General features: G+C 35.8%; 1 protein-coding gene across 1 annotated transcript; it reads left to right on the top strand.

The window, feature by feature from the left end:
- The first annotated feature begins 1,454 nt into the window (after nucleotides 1–1,454).
- On the top strand, nucleotides 1,455–10,946 carry Mmp7 (matrix metallopeptidase 7). Its single transcript, XM_010642048.1, has 6 exons — nucleotides 1,455–1,587; nucleotides 4,093–4,319; nucleotides 4,403–4,551; nucleotides 6,109–6,237; nucleotides 8,190–8,351; nucleotides 10,714–10,946. The coding sequence occupies exons 1-6, from the start codon at nucleotides 1,471–1,473 to the stop codon at nucleotides 10,728–10,730; spliced, it is 801 nt and encodes a 266-aa protein (XP_010640350.1). The 5' UTR covers nucleotides 1,455–1,470; the 3' UTR covers nucleotides 10,731–10,946.
- Nucleotides 10,947–12,957: the final 2,011 nt, after the last annotated feature.

The raw sequence follows: 12,957 nt of genomic DNA, 5'->3' as shown, positions 1-12,957 counted from the left end.
TTGGATAATAGTCCCGAATCAGATGTATCTTTTGCAAATATTTTCTCCCTGTCTGTGTCTTGTCTGATTCTCTGAAGGAATGTGTTTGATTTTTAATTTAATGTAAAAATCTCTGAATATCTTATGTAATTTCCTCATTAGCTGATCCAAGTCCATAAATATTAATTTATTCTACATTCATTGAGCACCCATTACAGACATTAAAGATAATAAATACTCTAGTTGACCAGTGACCACCAGAATCAAAGCATGTCTGAAAAGAGAGAAAGTTTAACTAGCTGAACCCAATACTTTACCTACGTTCATGCACAATCCTCTATCTCCAGTAATTTAAAAGATATCTAAACAATTAAACTTTTAAGTCTACTATCATACATTGTAGTTATAAGCACTAGTGTTCTCACCAGAAAAATATAATACAGTTAGTAAGATATACACATTACAAAATAAAGAGGGTGCATGATAGGACAGAAAAAGCATGGACTTGAGTGAGTCATGGCCAATATTAACTAGCTGTGACCTTAGGAAAATAAATTAATCTGCCCTCAATCTTGGCTCAATAAACTAGTTGAACTAGAATCTCTACATAGTCAGTTTTTAACTGATATTTGTACAATAAACTTTGTGTATGTTGAAGACCAGCACAGCCTTACCTATAGCTGGGTAACACTTAGAGTCAGAGTGATTGAAAGAAAAAGATTGGATGAAGTGACTTCAAAGTTGAATGTCTAGCTTTGGAGAAATCTGTTGCTGTAGAATCAGGGAGCAAATGAGCAAGTCAAGCCCATGCTTGAAAAGTTGCGTTTGTTCCATGTTTTTTTATGCAATTCAAGAAAATTCAAGAGCAGTCTTGACTGGTAAAAAGAGAAACAGCTTGCTTAAAAGGGCATTTAACAAGACTTTTCACTGCTTGGCTGAGGTACCTGAAAGGTGAAGTGATAAAGGATATACAGCTCTACTTTCCCATCTGCCACTCCTACCATCTTTCTTCTCCATAAAGAAATACGGGATGTAAGCACTGTTCTGTTTCTTGACTTTGTTGACTGTTATGGTATTTGCTTAACAATATTATTTGTAATTTTTACTTGTTCGTACATTTGAGTTTTTTAGAAAAATGCTTTAACCATCTTACACAGTAATATCCTGAATGATGTATCAAAAACTTTTCAAGTGAGAATCCTTAGATGATAGTAATTTGACTCTGACAAATAAATACATTTCTCTTGGATTCAATTAAACAGCTGACAGAAAGAAATCCTTTGAAAGATAAATACATTGTGTGCTTCCTGCTAATAAGAGACACAATACTTCCTCATTGTTGTTAATGAAAAATAATACATACTTTCTAAAAAGAAAGAAAACACTCATGAGTCACCTATTTCCACATTCAGGACTGAGACACTATAAATTTCTCCAGCCTCTAGCAGAAAACTTCAAACCATTTGCAGGTCTGAGAACAGCTGTGGCTTGATGGCAGCGATGCCACTCACCCGGCTGTGGGTTGTGTGTCTGCTGCCCAGTCACCTCGCCCTGCCACTGCCCCAGGAGGTGGGAGACTCGAATAAACTGCAGTGGGAACAGGCACAGGTACGTCAGAGCCCACTCACTTTGGGCCTCACCATCAGGGTCAGTTATTTTCTCCTTCTATGTTAATCTTGTAATGAATTTTCTTACCATAATGTTTCTACTTGTAAAGGCAATTATTTTCATCAATTAGCCATTCAGACAAGGTTTTAGGGCCTGCCCAGACAAATTTAAGAATCTTTATAAACATATCTGATCTTCAATTTTCCAATTTGGATGTTGGAGATGATAATTATGTCACCAAATGGGTGTGTTAACACTACCTGAACAATGTTCACACACAGTAAATTGAAGTTTTTTTATTATTTAATACAACTTGAAACTCTTTTCATAAAGTGCATAGAATGTGGCCTCTTACGAACTATTTGTACTTGAGAGATTGGAAGTCAAAAACTATGGGTAGAAGGTGCTTTGCCATAAACCAATGGTGCCAGGCAAAAAATAAATTTCTGAATTTTTTTCTCATGTGTTCAGTGGACATAATAATGTGTGCTCTAAACCACGAAGGATTATTCCAGTGAACTACATGATAATACCAACTAGCACCTATGTTAACAATTACTGATTATAAAGTACTTCTATATATACAGTGTCATTTACCCTTTCGCTCTATCCTGAGAGAAAAAAGAAGAAATGGAAGCTGTTGATTCATTTTTTTTGCTAAGTGGTAGAGAGAAAAGTCAAGGACAGGTTTTTCTATCTTAAAAATAGTGTTTTTATTTTTTCCAATATATTACTTAATAAGTGATCCCATAAGTATAATAAAGTATTATTTGGAAGAATAGGGTGATTACTCAAGGATTATGTATAAATTTTAGCTTTAAGCATAAGAAAAATCAAATTTTATTTCACATTAGTTGGATTTTTAAAAGGTCCAATATTATACTAGATTAACCTCTATGAAATTACTAATATTTAACTGTTTTTTAATCCAATACAATAATTTGTACATAACTAATGTGTTCTCCAGTAGGAGTGCATTGATAAGAGCATTAAGTCCCTTTATTTAGCATGCAGATTGCCAATAGCTAGAAAGTGGTTAATAGTCTTAAGGAAAAACAGGAAAGTTAATATCAAGAATGCAGACATTGGCCAGGGATTTAGCTCAGTGGTTCTGCTGCCTGCCTTGCAAAGTACAAGTTCCCGACATTTCTTCCATTACTTTGTAAAGTCTATGGCTCTAGAAGCGAAAAAATCAGTTATTTGTTTTTAAATAAGTAATTAATTTGTAATTGTCATAGATGAACAATGAGTATTTATTGTATTGAATGAAACAGTAATCAGCAACAAATAGAGAAGACATAATATTGATAAGATTATTTATGTAAAACACATAGTTCTGACAGTTTCTCAGACAAATAATCATTACCATCCACTCCAATACTGACTGCAAATTAGTGAGCCAATGTTTATATTATTTCAACAATATGTTCATGCATTATATAAGCCTATACATTTTTCTGATGAAATGGTTTTAGAATCAGAATACAAGTGTCCTCGGGGTGACCCTATGTAAGAGATTTCATTTCTTTGAGCCACATTTCTTTGTATATAAAACAGAGGTAGCAATGCCATAGCTGCTTCACAGGGTGGTTGAAATAAATATATAATTACCTAACACTAATATGTGCTTTTAAAATGCTCTTATGTCTCTGCAGCAGTTATTAGTTTTACTAGGGATTGAAGAGTGAAAAGAGGAACTGGGCTTGGACAAGGCAGAGAGAAGGAAAAGAAAAACTTGGAGTCAGGAAATTCAGAACAAGTTCTCCTAACTTCATATATGAACCCCAGCTAATCATCTGGTTGCTATGAGTTTTGATCTCTTGCCCTAGACAATGCAAACTTATAAACTAACCGTATGCTCATGTCCTTCCCCAGACTGAAGTGTTAAGACACTTTAATCTTTAGCTGAACCAGAGCTTGGCAGGATCTTAAATGGGCTGGTGGACTTCAGATCTCCCCACAAGGTCTACGGTATCAAAGGTGTTCTTTGCTGGACGTGGTGCCTCACGCCTTTAATCCCAGCACTCAGGAGGCTGAGGCAGGAGGACTGCTGTGAGTTTGAGACCAGGCTGGGCTACATAGTGAGTTCCAGGTCAGCCTCAACTACATAGTGGAACCCTGTCTCAAAAAAACAAAAACAAAAACAAAGGTGTCCTGGGGTGGCTCTTGAAGATACACTGGGACATTCTTCCTGATTGTTCTAAGAACAAATCCAGGCTCTGTAAAGTGTGCGGTATGTTTCGCCTCAAAAAAATTAATGGGTAAAAAAAAAGAAACTGAAGGGTTTTTCTCTTTAGCTTATGAAATGGCACACTCGTGCTTCATTAGCAATATTAAATTTTTTCTTCAATCGTGCATATTTATTTTATTAAGTGACTCTATAATTATCCTGTCTTCAAATCAGTATTTGAATCCACAAGAGCCAGAGGCAAAAGATGTAGAGACTTTTGAAATAAAAGAAATCAATAAACAAGAACTACAAGTTATTTATTTTCTTTTTAATAGAACTATCTCCAGAGATTTTATTTTCTTGACTCAGAAACAAAGGATGCCAACAGTTTCAAAGACAAACTTAAGGAGATGCAAAAGTTCTTTCACCTACCTTTAACTGGAAAGTTAAGCTCTCATATCATAGAAATAATGCACAAGCCCAGATGTGGAGTGCCAGACGTTGCAGAATATTCACTATTCAAAAATAAACCAAAATGGACTTCCAGGGTAGTCACATACAGGTTAGTTTCGCTTTGGCTGTATTAGCAAACCAATAAAGTCTTTTTACTAGGAGAATAATTGTTGTTTTCTTGTTCACTACTAGGATTATATCGTATACTTCAGACTTACCACGTGTCAAAGTGGATGAAATAGTGGCAAAGGCTTTAAGCCTGTGGAGCAAGGAGATCCCACTGAGTTTCAGGAGAATTAGGTTTGGAATAGCTGATATCCAGATTGGCTTTGCAAGAGGAGGTAAAGATGATTCCTGTAGGCTAAGCCTGTATGCTCTTGTATCTGTTTGCTGTTTATCTCAGTGCTGTCCTCTTTTGAAGGCTTACCACCTTTCATAGGGGCTGCAGGCACACTTCAGTATTAGAATATGTGCTTATCATGCACAGAGCCCTGGTTTCCATCCCAGAACCACAAAGGAAAAGCTCCCTTAATGAGATATACAGAAATAGAAATAATATACAGAGTGATATTTTTACAAATTTTCTAAATTGTTAAACTACAGCCACTTTTCATTGCAGCAATTGGTAAATTGTGCCTCATGACCCAAAAGCAGCTCACCATGAGTTTTTGTAAATAAAGTTTTATAGAACAAATCCATGTTCCTTCACTTACCCATTGTCTTACAACCATTTTCGGATGAGATTGGGTGCGTTCAGGGTGGTATGGCCGTAGACACAACCATTTTCAGATGGGCTACAATTGGATATAGTCCCTCAAGTCCACAAATCTTCAACTACTTACTATCTGGCCTTTTATAGAAAAAAAAATTTCCCAGCCCTGATTTTGTAGCATGTCATTACATATATAATTATATACACATATGTAATATATATATGTATATATATATAACATATGTATATATATATATGTACACACACACACACACACACACACACACATATATATGTTTAAATTTAACTACTACCAGCATTAAAGTTACAGAAGGGGTTATAGCTTTCAGAAACCTCAAGTGACTCCCAAGAGGTAGAATAGCTTTTATGGACTGTTACTAATGTCTTTTATGTAGCAAGAAAATAGAAAATGGAGACTTTTATATCAAAGGGCTTGTAGCTATATAACACATATGCACAAGCTGCTCTTAACTGCTAGGATTTCATGCTACAAATTTAGGGGGAAAATGTTTTCCACTGTGTTTTTCTAATATTGAACTTCCTGGGTACTATGAATTTAGCCAAAACTTGAACTTGACCCAGTGATATTAGTGACACTAAAGAAAATGCTATGGAAAGCATGAATAGAAGCACTACAAGACTTTCAAGAATCACATAAACTGAATGCAACCTGATACTCATCAAGGATAAATAGTTCTGCACTGCAAATAAAAGGACTATGAAAGTCCGTTTTAAGAGAACTTGAGAATGGTTCTCTATGAGGCATCTACTATGCTCACCAGAAATAAGCTACTTTTTAAGAAAAAGATGTGTGAATTCCTTTCTTGAAAGCACTACTCGTACTCATTCTCCCTATCACTAACCAAACGAAATGATCAAGTTTAATAAATACTTAAATGTAACCATAAGTTAGATACAAATGCATTTAAAGTCCTGAAGGCAATAATCCTTCCATGCACGAGAGTTATAAGTCAGGAGTAGTGGTTCTAATGAAAGAAAATAAGCAGCCAAACTAGCCTTTGTATGCAACCGGCTGCTGGTACCAACAATGTGAAGTATTTGGACAGGGCTGTTCTTTCCAATCTTAATAACCACATAAAGTAAAAAAATAGAATAACTCCAGCAAAATTCAGTTTTTAAGGATAATTGTCCCATTTTCTTGCAGCTCATGGTGACTTCAACCCATTTGATGGACCAGGAAACATACTAGCTCATGCCTTTTCGCCTGGGCCAGGCTTAGGAGGAGATGCTCACTTTGACAAGGATGAACACTGGACTGATGGCAGCAGTCTAGGTATAGCGTCCCATGTCCACTCTATTAAACGTCCTTTTTAGAATCCCCAAACTTGTGCTAATTCTATTGCTTTAATTTATAATAATGACCAAGGCCTTCGGTGCTGACCACTGTACTATATGCTTGAAGCGCTGTAATCTTATTTAATATATTGGTAATGTTATAAACACAGAAGATGGAAGCTCAGGCCATAGAGTCAGGTGGCACTGGATTCAATTTGCTGTGTCTCCACCAGCTGTTCTCTGTGTGTCCTTGGGCAAATCACTTAACTTCTCTGAGTTCAATTTCCTCTTTGTGAAATGGGAATAGTAATAGTTCCCATCTGCAATGTTGTTTGAATTAAATACAATAATGGTTTATACAGACTTAGTACAGTGCTGGAATTTTTAATAATTCAACAAATTATAGCTCTTCATACTTTCCAAAAATAAATGTGTCAAATGGAAAACAAAGAGGACCAGACACTATAATATTTAAGAAGTATATGTAATTCTGGGATTTTTCACTGTTGTTCATGAAACAACTCCTGAACTATCCTATTTATCACTTTACAAAGTACATTACAAACCTAACAGAGAGAACTGAGGGATTTTTCTCTTCATCTTATGAAATGGTATGCTTGTACTTCATTAAAAACATTAAATTTTTGCTTCACTAATCCATACTTATTTTATTAAGTAACTGTATAATGTATCCTGTTTTCAAATTAGTATTTGAATCCACAAAAGCTAGAGGCAAAAGATATACAAATTTTTGAAACAAATAAGACAATAAACAAGAACTACATATTATTTAACCTTTTTTTAATAGAACTATCTCAGTCCATGGAGTACCGCCTTGGCATAAATAATTCTAATTGGAGACAATACTTTTTTTATCTGGCTGTGAAAGAGAAATTAGTACTTGTGTTTTGCAAAGGGAATTTACCATGGTTCAAACTAAGCAGTGAAAACGTAACCTGTGTGATATAAAGATGTTGTCTCTCTTTCACAGCTTACAAATATTTTTCATTCTTCCTTCCCACTCAAGGTAGGTTAAATAAAGGCTGCACAGCGCTAAATCTAATGGATGAGGTGGATGAGGACACACTTTAATGGTTTTATGAGACCACCTTTCAATGAGGTGACATAAAGCAGCTCATTCACCAGTTTTTTAATCACAGCTCATGAAGACATTCCCAAAAGTGTACTTCTGGAACAGCTTTGGAAAGTGGCAAGAATAGTGACACACATATTTCAAAGTGAGAGAAGTATTTTGAGGGGCCTTAAGGGCGATGTGTCCATTACTGTAATACATTTTTGTATTTAAACGTTTACCATATATTTTTATCACAACTCTTATATGTGTGTATACATACATACAGTACTATTTTATACTAAAAATCAAAAACATACCTCAGAATTTCCTGAACATCTTGCCTTTCAGTCTTGGCTTTCTCAACACTAACTTTCTCTTTTCTGACATTCAAAGTTATGATCATTTATTGTCTAGCCATTGTTTTCCAGTTAGTGGAAAATTCTCACTATTGTGAAAAATCTATAGGGTAAAAATTATTATCTCTGTTTAATACATAAGCAACAAAGACTAATCAATATCAATTAATTTGTCCAGTACTGTCAAGCTAGTCAAGTAGTAGAACTGTAGGTCTTAGTGATTTAAAGCTTTTCTTTCCACAATAGAATATTACTGCTTCAGTGATTATACATGAAGCAAACCAGCAAAGAAAAACATATTTTAATAAGCAGGAGTAGTGGCAATATTAAAGCACTGCTATTCTGATTCTTTCTCTAACCCCTCCATACTCTTGAAGGCCCAGAAATAAACTACAATAGATTGAGAGGTGGGTATCCTTATAAAAGTTGCTTTAATTCTTTATTGTTATATTATGACTGTGTTATAGGTATTTTTACAATTGTTTCAAGAGTCACTGTATGTCACTTCTTTGGTTGCAGGAATTAACTTCCTATATGCTGCAACTCATGAACTTGGCCATTCTCTGGGTTTGAGTCACTCTGATAACCCTAATGCTGTGATGTATCCAACGTATCGAAATGGAGATGTTCACAGTTTCGCACTTGCAAAGGATGATGTTGAAGGCGTTCAGGAATTATATGGTAATATTTATGATTTCAAGTAAGGAAGATCTCACGTTTTCACCTTGAATAGGTTTGTAAGATGCTGACAAATGAGTATTTATCTGGAAAATCACACTGGAACTTACACCTAAAACCCTACTGAGAACTGGGCGTGGTGCACATGCCTGTAATCCCAGCACTGGGGAGGCTGAGGCAGGAGGAGTGCCAAGAGTTTGAGGCCTGCCTGGGATACACAGTGAGTTCAAGGTCAGCCTGAACTACATAGAGAGACCCTGTCTCAAAAAAATTTTTTCTTAATTTTTAAAACCTACTGAGGAGATACTCAAATTTAATGAGACTATTTGATGAGTACAAAGTTATAATCGTTTTAAGTTTTAAACTTTAGTAATATGTTATCATGTGGTGAAATTATGAAAATGGCATCACCAAGGTCCTTCTCAAGCTGCTACACTTTGCATTGTTCCCTCTTTGATCAGTTCTTGTACTTTAGGAGAGTGTCCCCTTCTGGGAATGGACTGAAGGAACAGAATAGCATCCTCCATCACTGCCCACACCCAAGGATTTGGCCCCTGATGATTAAAAGTGACCCAATTTTCCTGCTTGCATATACACGTGGGGAAAGTGGTTAACTATGAACAGCCACTGCTACAATTGTTGGTCAGAAAGTTTATAAACACCTCTTGTCCCATTCTACTCTTGTTTGTTTTAAGTTTCACATTCATTTTTTTGAAAAATATGCTGCTTTATATTTCTTTGAAGTTGGAAATAGAATTAAGAAAGGAATCAGAGGACAAGGATTTAAAAAAATCCATGTCTCTAGATAAAGATGAGGCTTAGATGATTCAAAAGAAGCTAACTGTCCAAAGTCATATAACTGCCAAATCCTTGAGCAAGGATTCCAAACCAGGTCTGTGTGATTTCATACTCTTTCTATCTCATATCTTTGCCTTTCACTACCTAGTGAGATTTTTGTTTTACTACTTAGAAGTTTTTTTAAGTAATCTGGAAAATAGAATACAGAATTACAACTTTAAGTCAGCAGATATAATTCAACTTACCTGACAAAATCAAAATATCAGAAATTATATGTGCATATATATAAGAATACAATGCAAAAAGATCACATAAAAGTCTTTGAATGATTAAAAGAGCAATGAAAGTGGTTCCACATAATAGATTAGATCCTTAGAAAAAATTTACTCCTAGAGAAAAATAGATTTCACCTATCAGCTGAACTTAAAATTTACTATAAATCTGTAATTCCTAAATCATGTTTCTAGAATGCTACAAGACAATTCCCCAAAAAGAATGCTATGGAGAAATAACTTCAAGAAACACTATGTACTATGTTTCAGTTGCATAGGATATTAAGTAACACTAAACAAGCACTATCTAATTCAGTGGTTCCTAAATGATAAGCAGTTTTATGGAATTCCATTGAAATCACACAAAATAACTCTTTAGACAACACACTCTGGAAAAGAATCTGTGTAACTAGATTTTAAAGATCCTACATAAAGACCAGCTGTACTCAAAAAACTTGCAAAATATTGGCTGCTATTGGTGAAGTTAGCCCCATCAAAGCAGAATATCCTACCCTTCCTTTATATAAAAGTGAGAAACTCCTAGAATATTCTATGTAATTCTATAACTATTTTAGAATCTTGAGAAAAATAAAAAAGGATTAAAAAAAGATTTGAGGTGATTAATTTTGAGATGAAGAAAACTCATTGGTGTGTTATATCCTTAAGTATTACAGAAAAAGGCACCTTTAGTACAGTTTGGAAAAAGAATTCCTGGACAAAAGAAAGTAAGATTTAATTATGTAGGTTATACATTTAGGGAGTTCATCAATCCAAAAGCAATATGAGGCCTGGATCCCCAAAACCACTAAAAAAAGGAAATCAGCAAAAAAATATAGATTCAAAAGAATATGAATGATGGATGCAAGACTCCCAATGCTATTTTCAGAAAAATAAAAATAATAGCTAAAATATACCAGGTACTTATAGTGTACCAAGAACCTCACATGAATTAACTCACTTAACCTAACAATCCAGTAAGGCATCATTATCCACATTATCCTCATTTTACAGACTGGTAGCCTAAAAGAGGTTACATAGTACAGTAATTTATTCAGGGTCATATAAGCTAATAAAATTGAAGAGACAAACTGCATCCTCAGGATCAGATGTACAAGATACTTTTTTAGCCTTGGCAAGTTTTTCTTCAAAATCTTTTTCCCAAGCTCAGAAGTCAGGGCTAGGCAAATGATAGATTAGACATACCGTGTGTGAAATGTTATGTGTTTGTATGATCGTAAGACGGCTTTTATGCATTGTATGCCATGTCAGAATGTTTTTATTTTCTTCCTTAACAGGAAGGAGAAGAGATTAAAGAAAGAGATAGAAACCTCAGGAAGAATATCCATCCATTCAGCCAGTGGACGCTGTGTCGATTACCGGACCAGAATGAACAGACGCTCTTCCCGCCCTCCACCCAGCATGCCCTTCATTCTTCCTTTGGCTGTGGTCGCTTTGGACACAGCTCTCCCTTCCCCTGAGGAAAAACTCCTTTAATGACTGACTTGGTCTTACTGATTAATGGTTATCTTCAGGCAACATCCATTTGGCAAATGTCAATAAATGTTATATACAAAAACAAGTAACTTCTATTTCATGGTGAAATTACTTGTATTTGAGAGTACTTTTTTTGAAGCAAGGGAAGACATGTTATATGGTGAAATCAAAGAATAATACCAAAAAAGCATCACCTCATTTTAGAGTTTTCAGGTATACCTCACCCTATCAGCAAAATAGAAGCCTCACCTCTTTATTATTCATTCGCGTAATCCAGAATTATACTAAGCACCAATCATCCTTTGACCCGAGCTCTCCCTGCACTTTCTGGAAGTCCAATTCTTCCCATCAATGTCTGCGAAGCCCCCAAGGACTTCATGTAATAGTCAATTCCAGCTCCTAATCCACGCCCCTGCACTTCTGCTCAGCCTCTCTCTGGGTCCCCTCTGGCCCCCGCCAGCACAGACATTACACTTGCCCTCTTTTCTTTTTCTCTAAAGCAGTCCTGCAAGAGAGACTATAGATGTTACAAAAGATTTGCACCAATAGTCAGATTCTTGCATTGCACAAAAGAAAACTAAGCAAAACTATGGTTGGATATTATTCCCAGCCTTCACACCTTCACCTCCCACATCAGGAATTTTTCTCTGTCCTCCTACCTCTGCAGACTGCAGCTTTCTACCTCATCCTTCCCTAGTCCTCTGGTCTTTAGACTTTGCTCTCCACCGCTGTAGCAATTCCTCTTCCTGAGGTCACAGCACAGCCCTCTAGTCTGTGTGTGCACTCAGACTCATCCATGTGATTCTCTAGGTGAAGCACCTCTCCAGGGTTAAGTCTTGGCAGCTGGCAAGAGCTTTGCTTCTTCAGCCTTTCCTTTCTCCCTCTTCCATTCTCCTCATGCTTATTCATGCACAGTTTTCCTTATAAACTGAAAAAAATGAAATTTACTTTTTGTGTGTGTGCACCAGGGATTGAACTCAGGTCCTTGTGCTTGCAAGGCAGGCACTGGAACCACTGAGCTAAATCCCCAGACCTGAAATTTACATTCTTACTGATATAAATTATGCCCCACACATACCCTAAAAAGATGTATTCACTTTTTAAATTTTTACCTAAGACTTTTCTTAACCAAAACAGATCAGTATTCCAAAACTCTGAATAACCATTACAGTCATTAAGAAGACATCCTAGGGACAAATCAAATGAGAAAGAGAATCCATATTCCCAGGTAAAATGTGAAGCGTATATGAACACTCAAAGATTCTTTTAAAACAAGAGACCCTTCTGTTTCATTACAACGAAAAGAAAGTTATAAGTCATTGAATTCAAGTTTCTCATTTTGTAGATAACAAAACAAACCAAGAGATTCATAGTAAGCAAATATAACAAATAGGATTTAAGCACGTTTTTTGGTTGTTTTGCTGTTGCTTTTGTTTTAACCAGCAGGAGGCACTATTTTTTTTCTTTTTATTGAGGTTATTGGTACAATCTAGGTATACAATACATTTACATTCATCATTGGGATTCTGTACCTTTACATAATAGGTCTTGATTCTCACTTTTCCCCTTGTCCCTGCCCTCCCTTCACCCCCCTCCCCTCCCCTTTTACAAACACTTTATTTCCATTTTTCAGTTTCTCATATTTTTTTCCTCTCCCTTATTACATTTCCCCCACCCTTCCCACTTTCCCTACACCTTTAGCCCTTTACTTCCTATTTCACATTATTAATTATCTCATTAGGATCCTGTGTACTGTTATAGTTTTTCACACCAAAGAAACTATTCGGTATTTCAGTTAAAGAAATCTCTGTATGAACATTAAAAATAGGGAATCCTAAAATGAAACTAAAAAGGAGGCACTATTATTGCAGCTGAAGTTGCTACCTATTGTTTTTATATGACTAGTATTCCTTCGCTACACTTTGGGGATCTGGGAACTGCCTCTCCCATTTGTGAACAAGCTACACAAGCTGTCACTTAAGATACTACAACTTTCCCAGGCCCAGAGGGGCCCTTGCACAATTGTTTGCCTCACTCTTCAATAT

This window comes from Fukomys damarensis, unplaced genomic scaffold, assembly GCF_012274545.1.
Source record: "Fukomys damarensis isolate Sample0158 unplaced genomic scaffold, DMR_v1.0_HiC HiC_scaffold_16, whole genome shotgun sequence".
Classification (NCBI taxonomy): Eukaryota; Metazoa; Chordata; class Mammalia; order Rodentia; family Bathyergidae; genus Fukomys; species Fukomys damarensis.
This window is presented reverse-complemented; position numbering and strand designations above follow the sequence as displayed.

What these genes read in the sequence shown, in the direction of transcription:
- Mmp7 (XM_010642048.1), top strand. Translation starts at nt 1,471, where the DNA reads ATGGCAGCGATGCCACTCACCCGGCTGTGGGTTGTGTGTCTGCTGCCC. An exon ending in TCCAGGGTAGTCACATACAG is followed by an intron (nt 4,320 to 4,402) that starts GTTAGTTTCGCT and finishes GTTCACTACTAG; the next exon opens with GATTATATCGTATACTTCAG. An exon ending in GACTGATGGCAGCAGTCTAG is followed by an intron (nt 6,238 to 8,189) that starts GTATAGCGTCCC and finishes CTTTGGTTGCAG; the next exon opens with GAATTAACTTCCTATATGCT.